Source organism: Aegilops tauschii, chromosome 3 (genome assembly GCF_002575655.3).
Source record: "Aegilops tauschii subsp. strangulata cultivar AL8/78 chromosome 3, Aet v6.0, whole genome shotgun sequence".
Lineage (NCBI taxonomy): Eukaryota > Viridiplantae > Streptophyta > Magnoliopsida > Poales > Poaceae > Aegilops > Aegilops tauschii.
Window position 1 is genome coordinate 24,407,572 of NC_053037.3, and position 13,127 is coordinate 24,420,698.

At 53.7% G+C, this 13,127-nt stretch overlaps 1 protein-coding gene across 1 annotated transcript; it reads right to left on the minus strand.

Moving 5' to 3' along the window:
• Nucleotides 1-12,077: 12,077 nt before the first annotated feature.
• Nucleotides 12,078-12,455, minus strand: LOC141042635 (probable receptor-like protein kinase At4g10390). Its single transcript, XM_073511487.1, has one exon. The coding sequence runs from the start codon at nucleotides 12,453-12,455 to the stop codon at nucleotides 12,078-12,080; it is 378 nt and encodes a 125-aa protein (XP_073367588.1).
• Between the last annotated feature and the right edge of the window lie 672 nt (nucleotides 12,456-13,127).

Genomic DNA, 13,127 nt, shown 5'->3' on the forward strand with positions numbered 1-13,127 from the left:
GGTTTGCGTCGCCAGCCGGCGTCTTGGGAGCTGGAGCGATCACTTTCCCCGAGGCATCCACTCGGAGCTCGGTCTTCATCGAGGAGTCGGCGGTGGCGTACTTGTCGGCGATGATCAGCAACTCCTCGAGGGTAGCCGGCTCGTCGCAGAGGAGTCGGTGCTTGAGGAGGGTGCCCTCTCGGCACCCGGCGGTGAAGTACTCGATGGCTTGGACCTCATGCACCCCTTCGCAAGAGTTGCGGAGCTCGGCCCATCGCGTGAGGTAGTCGCGAGTCGACTCGTTGGGCCCTTGGACACAGAGGGAGAGCTGGCGAGGCTTGGGAGGCCGCTTGTAGGTGCTGGTGAAGTTGCGGACGAAGACTTCGGTGAAGTCTAGCCAGCTGTTGATGCTGTAGGGCTTGAGGCTGTTGAGCCATGTGCATGCCGTGCCTTACAGCATGAGGGGGACGTACTTCACGGCGACGCGCCGGTTGCCGTTGGCTATGCTGACGGCCGTAGAGTAGTCGATGAGCCAATCTTCCGGCTTCACCGAGCCGTTGTACTTGGGCGTATCTATGGGGAGCGAGAACCCTTTGGGAAAGGGCTCGTCGCGGATGCGGGGGCCAAAGCATGGCGGACCGACATCGTCTTCTTCTTCTAACGCCAAGGACCGAGCTAGGCGGTCGATCCTGTGGCGGGCGTCGTTCTCGCCGACTCCTTCTCGGCGGCCGAGTCGGTCACCAAGAGTCGGATGCGTGACAGGCGGCGGAGTAAGGCGTCTTTCTCTTCGAGGCGGGGGAGGAGGCAGATTCCCTTGGTGCTCTACCGCTCGAGGGCGGCCATCCGCGTCGCGCTCGATGGTGATGCGAGTCCGGCTGCGGCTGGCAGCCGGCTCCTTATCTTTCTTCTGTCGCGCGCCGCTCGCAGTCGGCGAGCGGGACATCGCGGCGTGTTCCCGGTGCGGGGGATGGCTATCAGCGCGGGCACCGGCTTCGTGCCGCTCTGCAGCTGCATCGATCAGCTGCTGAATCCGTCTTGTCATGTAGGGGAGCTCATCGGCTCCTAGCCCATTGAGCTCCTCTGCAGCCGCCTGAGCGGCTCGGAGATTCTCGAGCGGGGTGGCGTAGACGGGGCGATCTGTGCCCAGCATGCTGGCAACGGTTGCGCCGCGCTTCTGGACGAAGCCGGCTCGGCTCGGGCCGCTAGGCGGCAGCGTGCCGAAGGCGGCGCGGTCGACTTCGCGCTGGTGGGCCTCGGTCAGGCGTCTCATCAAGGCTATCTTCTTTCCCTCCGCGATGAGGGCAAGGCGGCGTGCCTCCAGGGTCTCGGCGTCGGCATCGGCTGGGATGGGGACGGAGAGGTCGTGCATCGCCGCTTGCTGAGCGTCGCGGCCGTTCTCGCCCGAGTTGGAGACGTGGATGATGACCAGCACTTCGGTGACAGCGCTGCTGCCGCTGTCAGCTCGAGGGAGGGGGTCGTCAAAGACCACCACATCGGAGGGGTAGGCGTCGAGCGACGCGGTGTCGGAGTCAATGAGCATCGGGTCGGTGGAGCCGACAGACTCCATGTCCGCAGCAGGCTCGCTGGAGACGTGAAGTTGGTCGAGGAGGCTGACAAGGCGGCTCTCGGGGTAGTCGGTGCCTGCGTCGGACGCAGGCTCGTCGGAGATGCGAGTCTCGCCGAGCAGATCGGTGAGGCGGCTCGCTGCGCAGGCGCCGTCGACGCCTTGCAGCGCGTCGAGGCAAACACCATCGGCCGCAGCAGGCTGGCTGCGCTCGCGGGGGAGGAAGAGGGTTCCCGTCAAGAACAGGTTTCCAGACGACGGTGCACCTGGCCCCATGGTGGGCGCCAAATGTCGGGTGGTTGATGCGACATATGCCAAGGGATGGCTTATCATTGTGGGAGCCAATAAAACGTCGTCGGTGCCTGGAAACGGGATGAGGCGTAGACATGCACGCCGGCGAATCTTACCCAGGTTCGGGGCTCTCCGAGGAGATAACACCCCTAGTCCTGCTCTGCGGGGTCTCCGCATGATCACTAGATCGATAAAAGGTAGCTACAATCGCTCCTAGAGCTGTTGAGATCTAGGGAGAAGAAGGACAAGGCCAGCTCTAGCTTCTCTCTATCTATGGTGTGTGTGGGTGCTATGCTTAGAAGCGCACTGGAAGCCAACCTAGAAGCCAACCCTTTGCATGGGTGCTCCGGGGGGTTTATATAGGCCTACCCCCCGGGGGTACAATGGTAATCCGACTGGGATCTGGTCCCAGCCGTCAGTGTCTACGCTCGCCGGCTTCTCCGCCGGCTGCTGGGTCCCGCCGGCCGGTGGGTCCCGCCGGCTGCCGGCTACTCGGTCGACAGGCCGGCCCCACCGCCTAGGGTCTTGTCGGCGGCTGCTTACTGTAGCCGCGCCTGTGATGACGAGGGCTTCGTCGAGGTAAGCGTGGCTACAGTGGCCCGCCTCGGGGGCTATCACTGTAACCTTACCTCGTCTTGTCTCCTTAATGGGACTCCTGCTTCGAGGAAGGGATCAGCCGGCTTCTGGAGGCCGGCTATGCTCTCGGCCGGCTGGGAAAGGCCGGGCCGCCTTCACGCCTCTCTCTGGCTGAAGGGGCCCGCAGTCCTTGGGCCGTACAGGAGGGGGTCGTGGATGATGTTGTGGTCAGCATGGCTACAGTGCCGAGCCGCACGGGAGACGTCCGTCCCGTACGGCCTCCTGTAGCCACACCCGCCTCGGGCTTCGGGGGTAGTGGGCCGCACTGTGGCCACACCCCATCACGTCGCCGTTATGTAGGAGTGGTTGCGGTCTTGGCCGGCTTCTCGGAGTCGGCCACCCCGTAGTCGTCTTGGGGAGGAGTCGGTGAGGCTGGGCCGACTTCCGGGAGTCGGCTTTAGTGGTAGCCGGCCGGGGAAGGCGGCCCAAATGCTTGGAGTGCTTGAAGGCCCAAAGGCCTGATAATTTTGCTAAAGAGCCAGGGGTAGTCGGTTAGGCTACCCGTGGCCATTTACTCCGACATCCGGCGCTTCTGGGCCTCCAGAAGCTGCTGTATAAGTACGGCCTCCCTTCAAAGGGATCTGTTTATCTGTCCCCAGAGTCATCTCCGGCTGTAGTTCGGAGATTCCGGAGCCTTTATTGTTGGCCCCCGGACTCTGGGCTACCAAAGTATCACCTTCGGGTAGTGTCTTCATCACCCCTCGCACCACTTGTTGATCAGGAGAGACCCTCCGGGACGACACCTCAAAGTCGTCCACCTTATTGGGCGAGGAGACCGGTGGAGGTGTCTCGCTTTCCATCATCTCTGGAAGAAGATCCCTCAAGGAAGAGGATTGGTGAAGAAGACTATTTGCCGAGCTACAGAAACATATATTCTAGATGTTACCTTGGTAACAGGAAAGGAACGGGATATGTTTACAAACATCCTTGTTCACTTACAATTCGGCTAGAGGCGTGTTCTCATCCTGGGATGGTGCGAGGACGCCATCCTCCAAGCCCGAGCCGCCCGACCGAGGCACCTTGCCTCGCTTAGAAGCCCTTTCCTCCCAATCTTCGGAGGCAGCCCTTTTCTTACCCTGGGTGGAAGAGACTTTGATTTCTCCTTCATTTTTGTCTTCGGACAGTGGAATTTTGATTCCCCCGGACGCAATGTCCGATATACCTTCGGGATGGAGGCCGCTTTTAGTCCTCCCGCTTTCTGCCTTGTCCTCCTCCATGGGCATCTGGTTCGGCGCCGGGGCCAGCATCCTTGTTAGTACGGGATCCGCTGAGTCTTCGGGAAGGGGGCCGAACACCTAATTCGCCCCGCTTTCTTTATCCAGCCCTAGAAAAAGATAAGTTTTACTCAGTATTGCATTGCGGCATACATAACTACAAAGTGTTCGGGAGTTGAGCACTTACCACGGTATTCGGATGGTTGCAGTCGAGGCCAATGTCCTCGGTGGTGTCCGGCCACTGTTTTCGTTTCCAGAAAAACAACTTCCACATCCCTTTGTGCGTTGTGCCGAAGAAGTGTTGGAGGGTTCGTGGTCCTTCCGGGTTGAACTCCCACATGCGGAGAGGCCTACGCTGGCATGGCAGGAATCGGCGGACTAGCATTATTTGAATCACGTTGACGAGATCGATGTCCTTCTCAAGGAGGGTTCGGATGCGGCTCTGTAGAGTCTGCACTTCATCAACTGATCCCCAGTCTAGTCCCTTATTAATCCATGATGAAAGCTGTAACGGAGGGCCAGAATGGAACGCAGGTATAGCTGCCCACTTGGTACCGCGGGGTTCTGTGATGTAAAACCACTCCTGCTGCCATTGGTTGGAAGTTTCAGCGAAAAACCTTTTGGCCAGTGAGTGTTGGTAAGCTTGCTCACTATAGCACCGCCGCACTCCGCTCGTTTCCCGTCGACTACCTTCTGCTTCACACTGAAGGTCTTGAGCCATAAGCCGAAGTGTGGGGGAATTCGGAGGAAGGCCTCACACGTGATGATAAACGCCGAGACATGGAGGAAAGAATCTGGGGCTAGGTCGTGAAAATCTAGTCCGTAATAAAACATGAGCCCCCGGACGAAGGGGTGAAGAGCGAACCCTAGCCCTCGGAGGAAGTGAGAGATGAATACGACCCTCTCGCCGGATCTGGGAGTAGGAATAACCTGTCCTTGAGCAGGAAGCCTGTGGGGGATCTCCGCGGGTAGGTATCTGGCCGCCCGGAGCTTCGCAATGTCCTCCTCCGTAACAGAGGAAGCCACCCATTGGCCCTATGGGCCGGGTCCGGACATGATTGAGAATCTTGAAGCAATGAAGGCGAACCTTGGGTGCTAGAACTCGAGGTTGGGAAGGCTGAGGAGAGGTTCAACGTGAAAAGACGGCCCTTGGCTCCTTTATAAAGGCAACGGGTATCGAACGCCTCCTCCTAAGCCTGAAAACCTGCCTATTCTTAAGGAATCTTCCTAGTGGAACGGTTGGGTTACCCACGCTCGTATTAACGAAAATCCCACAATAAGGGGACACGATCTCTGCTTTGACAAGACGTGTCAATAAAAGCCAAGCCTTGAAACGTCGAACGGCACGACAAGAAACTGTTTGAAATAAAGACCAGACAAGCATGACGTCACGTTACAAAAAGTTGTCAGCTGATCGGACTCGTGAGATATTATACTCTCTGCGGTTGTGTGTGGTACTTGTGCTGCAGATCCGAACACGTTCGTTGCGTCCGAAGACTATCTTGGAGTATTCGGGAAGGGGAACCCGCCTTGCAATGCCGAAGACAATCTGCGTGCCGGACATCTCGTCATTGAAGCCTGGTTCAGGGGCTACTGAGGGAGTCCTGGACTAAGGGGTCCTCGGGTGTCCGACCTATTGTACATGGGCCGGACTACTGGGCTGTGAAGACACGAAGACCGAAGACTCTACCCGTGTCCGGATGGGACTCTCCTTGGCATGGAAGGCGAGCTTGACGGCCAAATATAAAGATTCCTTTCTCTGTAACCGACCTTATGTAACCCTAGATCCCCCCCGGTGTCTATATAAACAGGAGGGTTTAGTCCGTAGAGGCAACATATATGCAGACATAGTCAGACAGGCTAGACTCCTAGGGTTTAGCCATTACGATCTCGTGGTAGATCAACTCTTGTAATACTCATATTCATCAAGACCAATCAAGCAGGAAGTAGGGTATTACCTCCATAGAGAGGGCCCGAACCTGGGTAAACATTGTGTCCCCGTCTCCTGTTACCATCGACCTTAGACGCACAGTTCGGGACGCCCTACCCGAGATCCGCCGGTTTCGACACCGACAGGGGGCTCTGCCCCTCTCCTCATTTATAGCCAGAAGGAAGCCAACCATCGACCTCCATGATCGCAGGTAATGATGGTTTTCTTCTGCATGCAGCAGGGTCTCGTCAAGTCGAACAGTTGCCGAGGCAGCATGGGGAAGCGGAGACGCCCATGTCCCGTCAATCGCCACGCGTCAATCAAGGCCGCAGGTGGTTGGGGCCCGTGGCGCTCCGCACTTGCCCTTTGGCTTCGCCTCAAAGCCAAGTCCGAACGTGCCTTGGGCCCGGGTTCTACTGTCGGCGTCCTAGGAATGGGGGTACCCAGACTTGCCTCCCTGCAGCCCACGTGGTTCTTCCAGCAGCCCGGTACGGCCCATCATCATCAGCAACCACTCAAGACTCTCACGAGGGGCCAAGCCTCACAAGGCGGACGACACAAGACCTCCTCAGGGGCAGCCTCGCTAGGCAGGCTCCTGAGGAGCGGAGATATCAAGGCAGGGGTCAGCTCGCGAGGTTTGTGTGATGTGATCCATGATAACCGAAGCCAGGCGGGCGCCAGCGGGCGGAGTATACCAGTTTCCTCTTTGGTGCTAAAGAGGCAGGCGTAGGCGAGGAGTCCCAAGGCATCAGGCAAAGGTTTCCATATCGATGCAACGAGACCAAGACCAGCAGGACGGCAGGACGAAGGTCACCGCGGAGCCCACAGTAGCGTCACCACCAGAGCCTTTGGCAGGCGAAGACCACCTTTTGTCAGGATAACTTGTACTAGTTGTCTCCCTTCAAAATTGGCCGTTGTGGGATCCCTGCCCGCCTAACATTTGGGAAGAGGACGAGGGCCTCTATAAATAGGACTAGCCACCACCATAGGAGGAACGGATCAGGGACGGATCATCCAGACCACCCTCGCACACACCAGCTCCCCGAGCTCAAGAACACCTCTCCTCAGGAGGCTGTTCGTCCCTTGTACTTGTTCATCCTCAGCCTACAAGGCAATCCACCACACCACACTAGAGTAGGGTATTACACCACAACGGTGGCCCGAACCATTATAAACTCTCATGTCTCTTGTTCCTTGAGTTCGGCAAGCTAGGCCTTGAGATCGTTGCGAGAGCGAGATAGGGAGAGAGAGTTCTTCGTGCGCAGCCCAGAGTTCGAACCTCAAGGGTTTGCCGGAACCCAGAATCCGACAGAAGAAGCCCGTCGTGATCCAGGTTTGCGTACATAACGTGTCCTTGGTCTACCACATATGCCATGCTGACATTAGGTGCCAGGAATTTGAGTCTCCCTCAAGGAGAAAAGAGTGAAATTCGTTACTGTAGACTTTACGAACGGCAGGAGAGTCCTGGGTCGGATAGGCCTCATTGTAGGCCATCCCTTCGATCTCGAGAAGGCAAGCCTGGTGTCCTCCTCTCAGCCCTCAATGATGATCCCGGCAGCAGCCATGATTTATCCTTCGTACGCTCAACTGAAGAAACCTCACCTGGAGTTTCATTATGCATGGGAGTCGAAGACAATAGATGAAGATCACATCATGTACGCTACAACGGATGCCTAACTTTTTTTAAATATCTACAAGGGTTGGATGAAGAAGCATAGCCTAGTGTCCGGTTCAAGCAAAGAAGTGTCGGCAAAGAGGAAGAGGAAGAGGCACGAGGACGAAGTCGAGGACATGGACTCGGACTCCGAGTAAGGTGGCCCAAGCAGAACTATGTTTATGTTCTTTCTCGTTATTTGAACTCTTTAGTATGTACAATAGTACTAGTATGTCTTACTACTGTTATTCTTGTAGATGGTACTACTTCTCGTATCATCATGTTCCTATTGTACTTAATACGTACTAGTACTATAATTTGGGTCAGTCGATTTGTGAAAGAAGTTCGACGGAGCGAAGGAAGAAGACGACAGAGAAGCTACCCCAATATCTATATTAGGGTGGCAGGGTGCCCATGATCTATCTTATGAGTGTTGGGTGTGGAATGCAGTTCACCGGAAAAATGGATCGTGCCCGGGGTTAAGCGGATGGCGGGGGTGGGGGGAGCATGGCGGTGGCAGGCGGTATGGGGGAGGTCGGGGCGGCGGCAGGCGGTTAGGCCTTTGGCGGGCTGGTGGCTCGATGCCTGAGAGAGAAGATGAACAGTGCATCAATTTCGGAGGTTGAAGAAGTCCTTCTGGCCATCCATGTTGCATCCAACGACTCACAAGAGTCGACTGACCCAACTTGTAGGTTCAGATTGCAGGATCCACGTGGCATTCAAGGTCTTCAAGGTAGATTCCACATCCGCTCCTGGTTTGCGGGCTCGGCCTGGGCGCGACTGGCTTCCCCCGCGACAGCCACCATGCGCGCCTCCTCCGCGCGGGCGGGGACGACAATGACATGCTAGCTCCTCCTCGCCGGCGTGCTAGAGCATGCGCTCGTCCTCCTCTTCGTACACTGCGGGCATAGACACGGCTCCACCAGCTGCTCGCGTGCTTGGCAGCACGGCGGCATCGCGAGGAGGGACTGCAGACGACGTTAGCGGGCGAGCCTTCGGCTTCATGGCACAGGGATGGCGGGGGCACGGCGGTGATGAGCGAGAAATGGTCGGACGGAGTAGGCAGGCGCTGGCATGCGCAATGCCGGCGGCATATTGATGAGTGCGCGTATGTGAGCTTAGTTTAGTTTTATATAGGGTTGGTCAAACTTAAAAGAACACCATACTAGTACAGGTAAACATTAGACTGAGGCAGCGCTTATACTACCATATTAGTTAGCACAGCATCGATACAGAATCCTGTGCAAGCGCGTGCACCGCGGCCGCGCGGTCGATCAAACGATGCATCACCGTGTCGCAATCGAAGGACATCCACCGAACCTTTTTGTGTGTGTGAAAACAATCCCCGAATATTACTCTACTCATTTTTCCTAGAAAAGTTCTTCACGCTACAATATTTCCATATATTTGAATTTAGCTTCAGTTCGTGCTTATTTGGATTTGGACGTTTTAGGTGCACCCTAATTTTTTTTAATACTGATTCTGTGTGTGTGACTGAGAGAGAATGCGTGTATGTGTCCATATGTGTGTTGTGGCGGAAGGGCAATGTGGAGACGGTGTGCGTGTGATAGATACATAGAGAGGTGTGAATGTGCAAATGATCATGCATGAGTGAGACATAGAGAGATGTCGATACATTGTGTATACATGAGAGAAGGGTCTTCTATTTGTACTTGTGTGTGAGAGAGAGAGAGAGGAGCATCCATAACACAACAACCATCTCTCTCGATTCGTCCATCCCTTGCACGATCGCATGTAACACATGCATCAACGCACACATTTTGACACCCTCGCCTGGCCCTGCCCACCTCAAGGCCCGCACATCGCACTCTATCTCGCACGCACAATCTCTTCATGAAAACCCTATTTAGCATGTAGCTTTCCGTCACATACACAGACATTCTCCCCATAGGTTTGATTTCTCTCAATATCTGACACACACACACACACTCCCCCCTCCCCCGAGCACACAATTCATCCCCATCCAAGGTTATATGGCGACCACTCTCGCTTGTGCTTCTCTGCACCCCAGCATGCACACCACCTCAATCTTCAAAGAGGGCATCGAGGATATCGAAGACGGCGACCACACTGCACTAGAGAATGCGGGGCCATTTGGAAGCAGGATTATGTGACGACAGCTGACTAACTCCTCCCCCCTCTATCCCGCAAAAAATTATCAACCCACGAGATCCTTCCCCTCTCGTCCATGTTTTTCCAGCTCTCTCATCAAACACGTTGTCTCTTCTCCTTCGACGTGTACAAAATCTGGATGCACACACATCTCACGTATATTACATGTCTCCATCTTTCTCACAGACCTAACTTCTTCCCCCCCCCCCTCTCTGTCTCTCTCTCGTTAGGTTTGTCTCCTACTCTCTCGCCCACATACATACAATCTTTCCTGCCCTATCTGCTCCATCTTCGCAAGCTCTCTCTACACGTTTAATTCACACATTGGGATGTGTTCAAAATGTTGCTTTTTATAATGGATCATGTAGAGTTATGGTTGGTTTTGTTTCATCCTACAAAGTAATAACTATGAAATGCATTTAGATTTTCATTTCACTGGGATTATGTGAGTTTGAGCATATTGTGAAGTACTATAGACCTCGTATACATCTTGGAATTCAACAATGATTCTAACTATTGAATTGTATAAACCATTACATTCGAAGTCAGTAGCCTAATATATTTATTTCACGATTACAACAAATGATTAATTCACTACAAACTAAGAAAACAAATGTGTACTCCCTCCGTTTTTATTTAAGTCCGCGTATTAACATTGGTCAAAGTCAAGTTTTGTAAACTCTCACAAAGTTTATAAAAAAATATTAACATATACAATAACAAATAAATACCATTAGATTCATTATTGAATGTACTTTCACATCATACATATTTGTTATGGTAAATTTTTATATTTTTCTTTAAACTTGGTCAAACTTTAGTAAGTTTGGCTTTGGTCAAACCTAATATGCAGAGTTAATAAAAATGGATGGAGTACTAGTAGTTACTAGTATGACTAACTACTAGTACTACTCGCAAGTTGCTTAGACCAATCACCCAACACACCAAACGGGGAGTTCAGTGTTACAAAATTTTGAGGTCGGCGGTAAAATCTCCCGCGACCCTGATTCGGGCAGTGTGAAGTTACCATCATGTCCTTCGGAACAGGCCTACACATGATGGTTGGTAGGGGGCTTTTTTGGTAACTTCAGGTTCACCCTACCCAGCCAACCCCACCCCGGCACCCAGAGTAATACACCTGAATAATCCCCATTTTCTATCCCCACCGCAAAAAAGACTTCTCAACGGCATCGCAGCCTTCGTGCTCCTCCCCTTCTACATCGGCACACTCGTCCACCGCAGCGCATCTGCCTCATCGACGATGTTGTACGCCGCACTGGAGCCGGTCCACCGTCGTCGTCGTACAGGGAGCCTCTTCCCCAGCAGCGTCTTCACGGTCTCGGATCTGCTTCCCGGAAGCCGATGCCAAGCGCAGAAGCAGCACCGTTGTGGAAAATGAACTGACTCCCATTGCCGGCCATGATGAACAGAGGCCGCCGCAACCATCGTACTCCTCCTTGATTGGTAATGTGTGTATTGTATCTCTTACCAGTACATGTGCAGTTCAAATTGTGTTCATACCTACCCTTCAAATTTCCTGGTTGCTATTGTTCCCGTAAAAGTAATTGGTTATAGTTTGCATTGTCCAACAGAATATCACCTTGTAATTGTGCGTCGCACCTATATTGCGTTGTGCTTGGGTAGGTTCTTCATCTGCAACCAGTAGTGTGGCAAATGATGGAAAGTTTTTTAGAACTAGCACGATGCCCATGTGTTGCATAGAACATCAAGATGCATTTGTATGAGTAGTTTATCTTGTGGGAGAAAAGGATGAATGAGGGAAGGCCTTATTTGCAAATGTGGAGAGGGGTGTGGGTATCTTTTTGCAAAATTGCTATAGTTTCCTTCCTATCCGTCGGATATAAATCAGACGGCCTATATTGCAGGATGGCAGGCACACCATCATCACCAACTCTGTTTTTTATAAGAGTAGAGATAAATCTATACCTAATATTAAAGTATGAAGCCTTTCCTTGTTCTCCATAACTCACCTATTTATATCCGTTGATTTTGTGTAAATCATAGAGATTGATGGTTCAGATTTAATGGATCTACGATAACTGTTCAGACCAAAATAGGGACCAGTGAATTTTCTACGCTAAAGTTCCCTACACGATGGTTTTTTCTAGCACGCACGCTAAGCTGGCTTGGGCCATATAGTTGTGTGTTGATGGGCTTTTATGGAACGCCAGCCATGCGTGGTTTTTTATCTATGTGTTCGTTCTCCAGAAAAAAATCTATGCGTTCATCCGTTGTTTCTTCTGTTCATCATTTGGTTTTAGACAAGCCGATCCCCACACGTCCTTAGGAGTTCATATGCAACATCTCCGCGTCTCTTAAATACCTCTTCCAAATCAAAACAATATCCTGGTAATTAGCCTTAGCGGAAGGCGGTCTGGACGCAATGGCGCTAAAGTTGGTAGTCGGGTACGGGGCCGCACCGACGCCGGTGCCATCATATCGCTGTCTTTCATCCACGTGGTGGACCTTGCCACCTTTGGCGTGATGGTCACCCGCACCTGCGCCATTGCCGGCCGGAGACTCATCTGCGTCGCAACGCGATCGACAGAGATCTACGCGCCATCGCCTTCCTCCATGGCATCGTGGTCGTCGCCAGCCTGCCGTCGACAAGCCCCGCCACCCCGGCAGCCGTCACGCGCGGCAGCACCTTCGCCGCTAGGTACTGGTCGTTGCCGTCCAGGCTGGGCGCTCCAGCAGCCGGCTAGCCAGTGATGGCCTCGCGTAGCAGCACGCGAAGCCATACACGTGGGACTTCTTGGACACGATGCCCATGCGGAGGAAGAAGGGGCCCACATATATAGCCCACGACGGCGACTGAGAAGGTGCCCTCGCAAGCCGACCCCGGGTTACAGAGCCGCGACCATCGCCATCCACAAGCACATTGGAGGATGAGACGTCGCCGTGCACCATGGAGATGTCGTTGTGGGGGTGCTCCAGCGCAATGGCCACGACGTGGAGGACGTGCATGCGGTGGCGCCAGGTTAGCGGCGGCATGGTGGAGTGGAGCTGGTCAGCCAGGCTGCCGCCGGGCATGTACTCCAGCACCAGCGCTCCCCATGGCGCACAACACTAGCGCACCACGGTGCATGCTGTTGTTCCATTGTAAAACCCTATTGTCCTCGCCCCATCCCATGCACCGCGTCATCCGACCTAGCGACAACGTGGTCGCCATCTGCGTTTTTCTCGCGTCACCCAGTCGTGCCTCTCGCTGGCCTCACATGTATGTCAATACGTCATCATGGGCACGCGCAGGTGGACTATGACAGGAAATAGGATAAGGAGCGGCTAAGGGCTGGACTATGAGACTCCACGAGGGAAACGTGCCACTGAAGGCATGAGGGGCACGTCATGGTACGTGATTGTCTGAAATTTATACACATGGACATACTTCCAGTCACTAGATTTTATTTAGCCACGGTATTACATCTATGTGTTGTGTTGGTTTCCAGGCTACGCCCATACCTAGCTTGCCAGGAGGGAACGCCATCTGCCAAGTATACAAAAATTTTAGAATTGATAACGATTGTAACATCTGATGGAATAACCAAACTCCCAATCCTGCTATGTCCCGTCCGGCTTCAACGTACTTCCCTTGAACTCCGCCCTCGGTGTGCCTTCCATCCCCGACGATGTTCCGCGGCCCACAGTTCCTTGATCCGACAAATCCTGTGCAAAAATAGGTAGGAATATGTGAGAAGGTGTATG

Bases quoted from the DNA above. Each gene is read 5' to 3' on its own strand.
- LOC141042635 (XM_073511487.1), bottom strand. From the start codon at position 12,455: ATGCCCGGCGGCAGCCTGGCTGACCAGCTCCACTCCACCATGCCGCCG.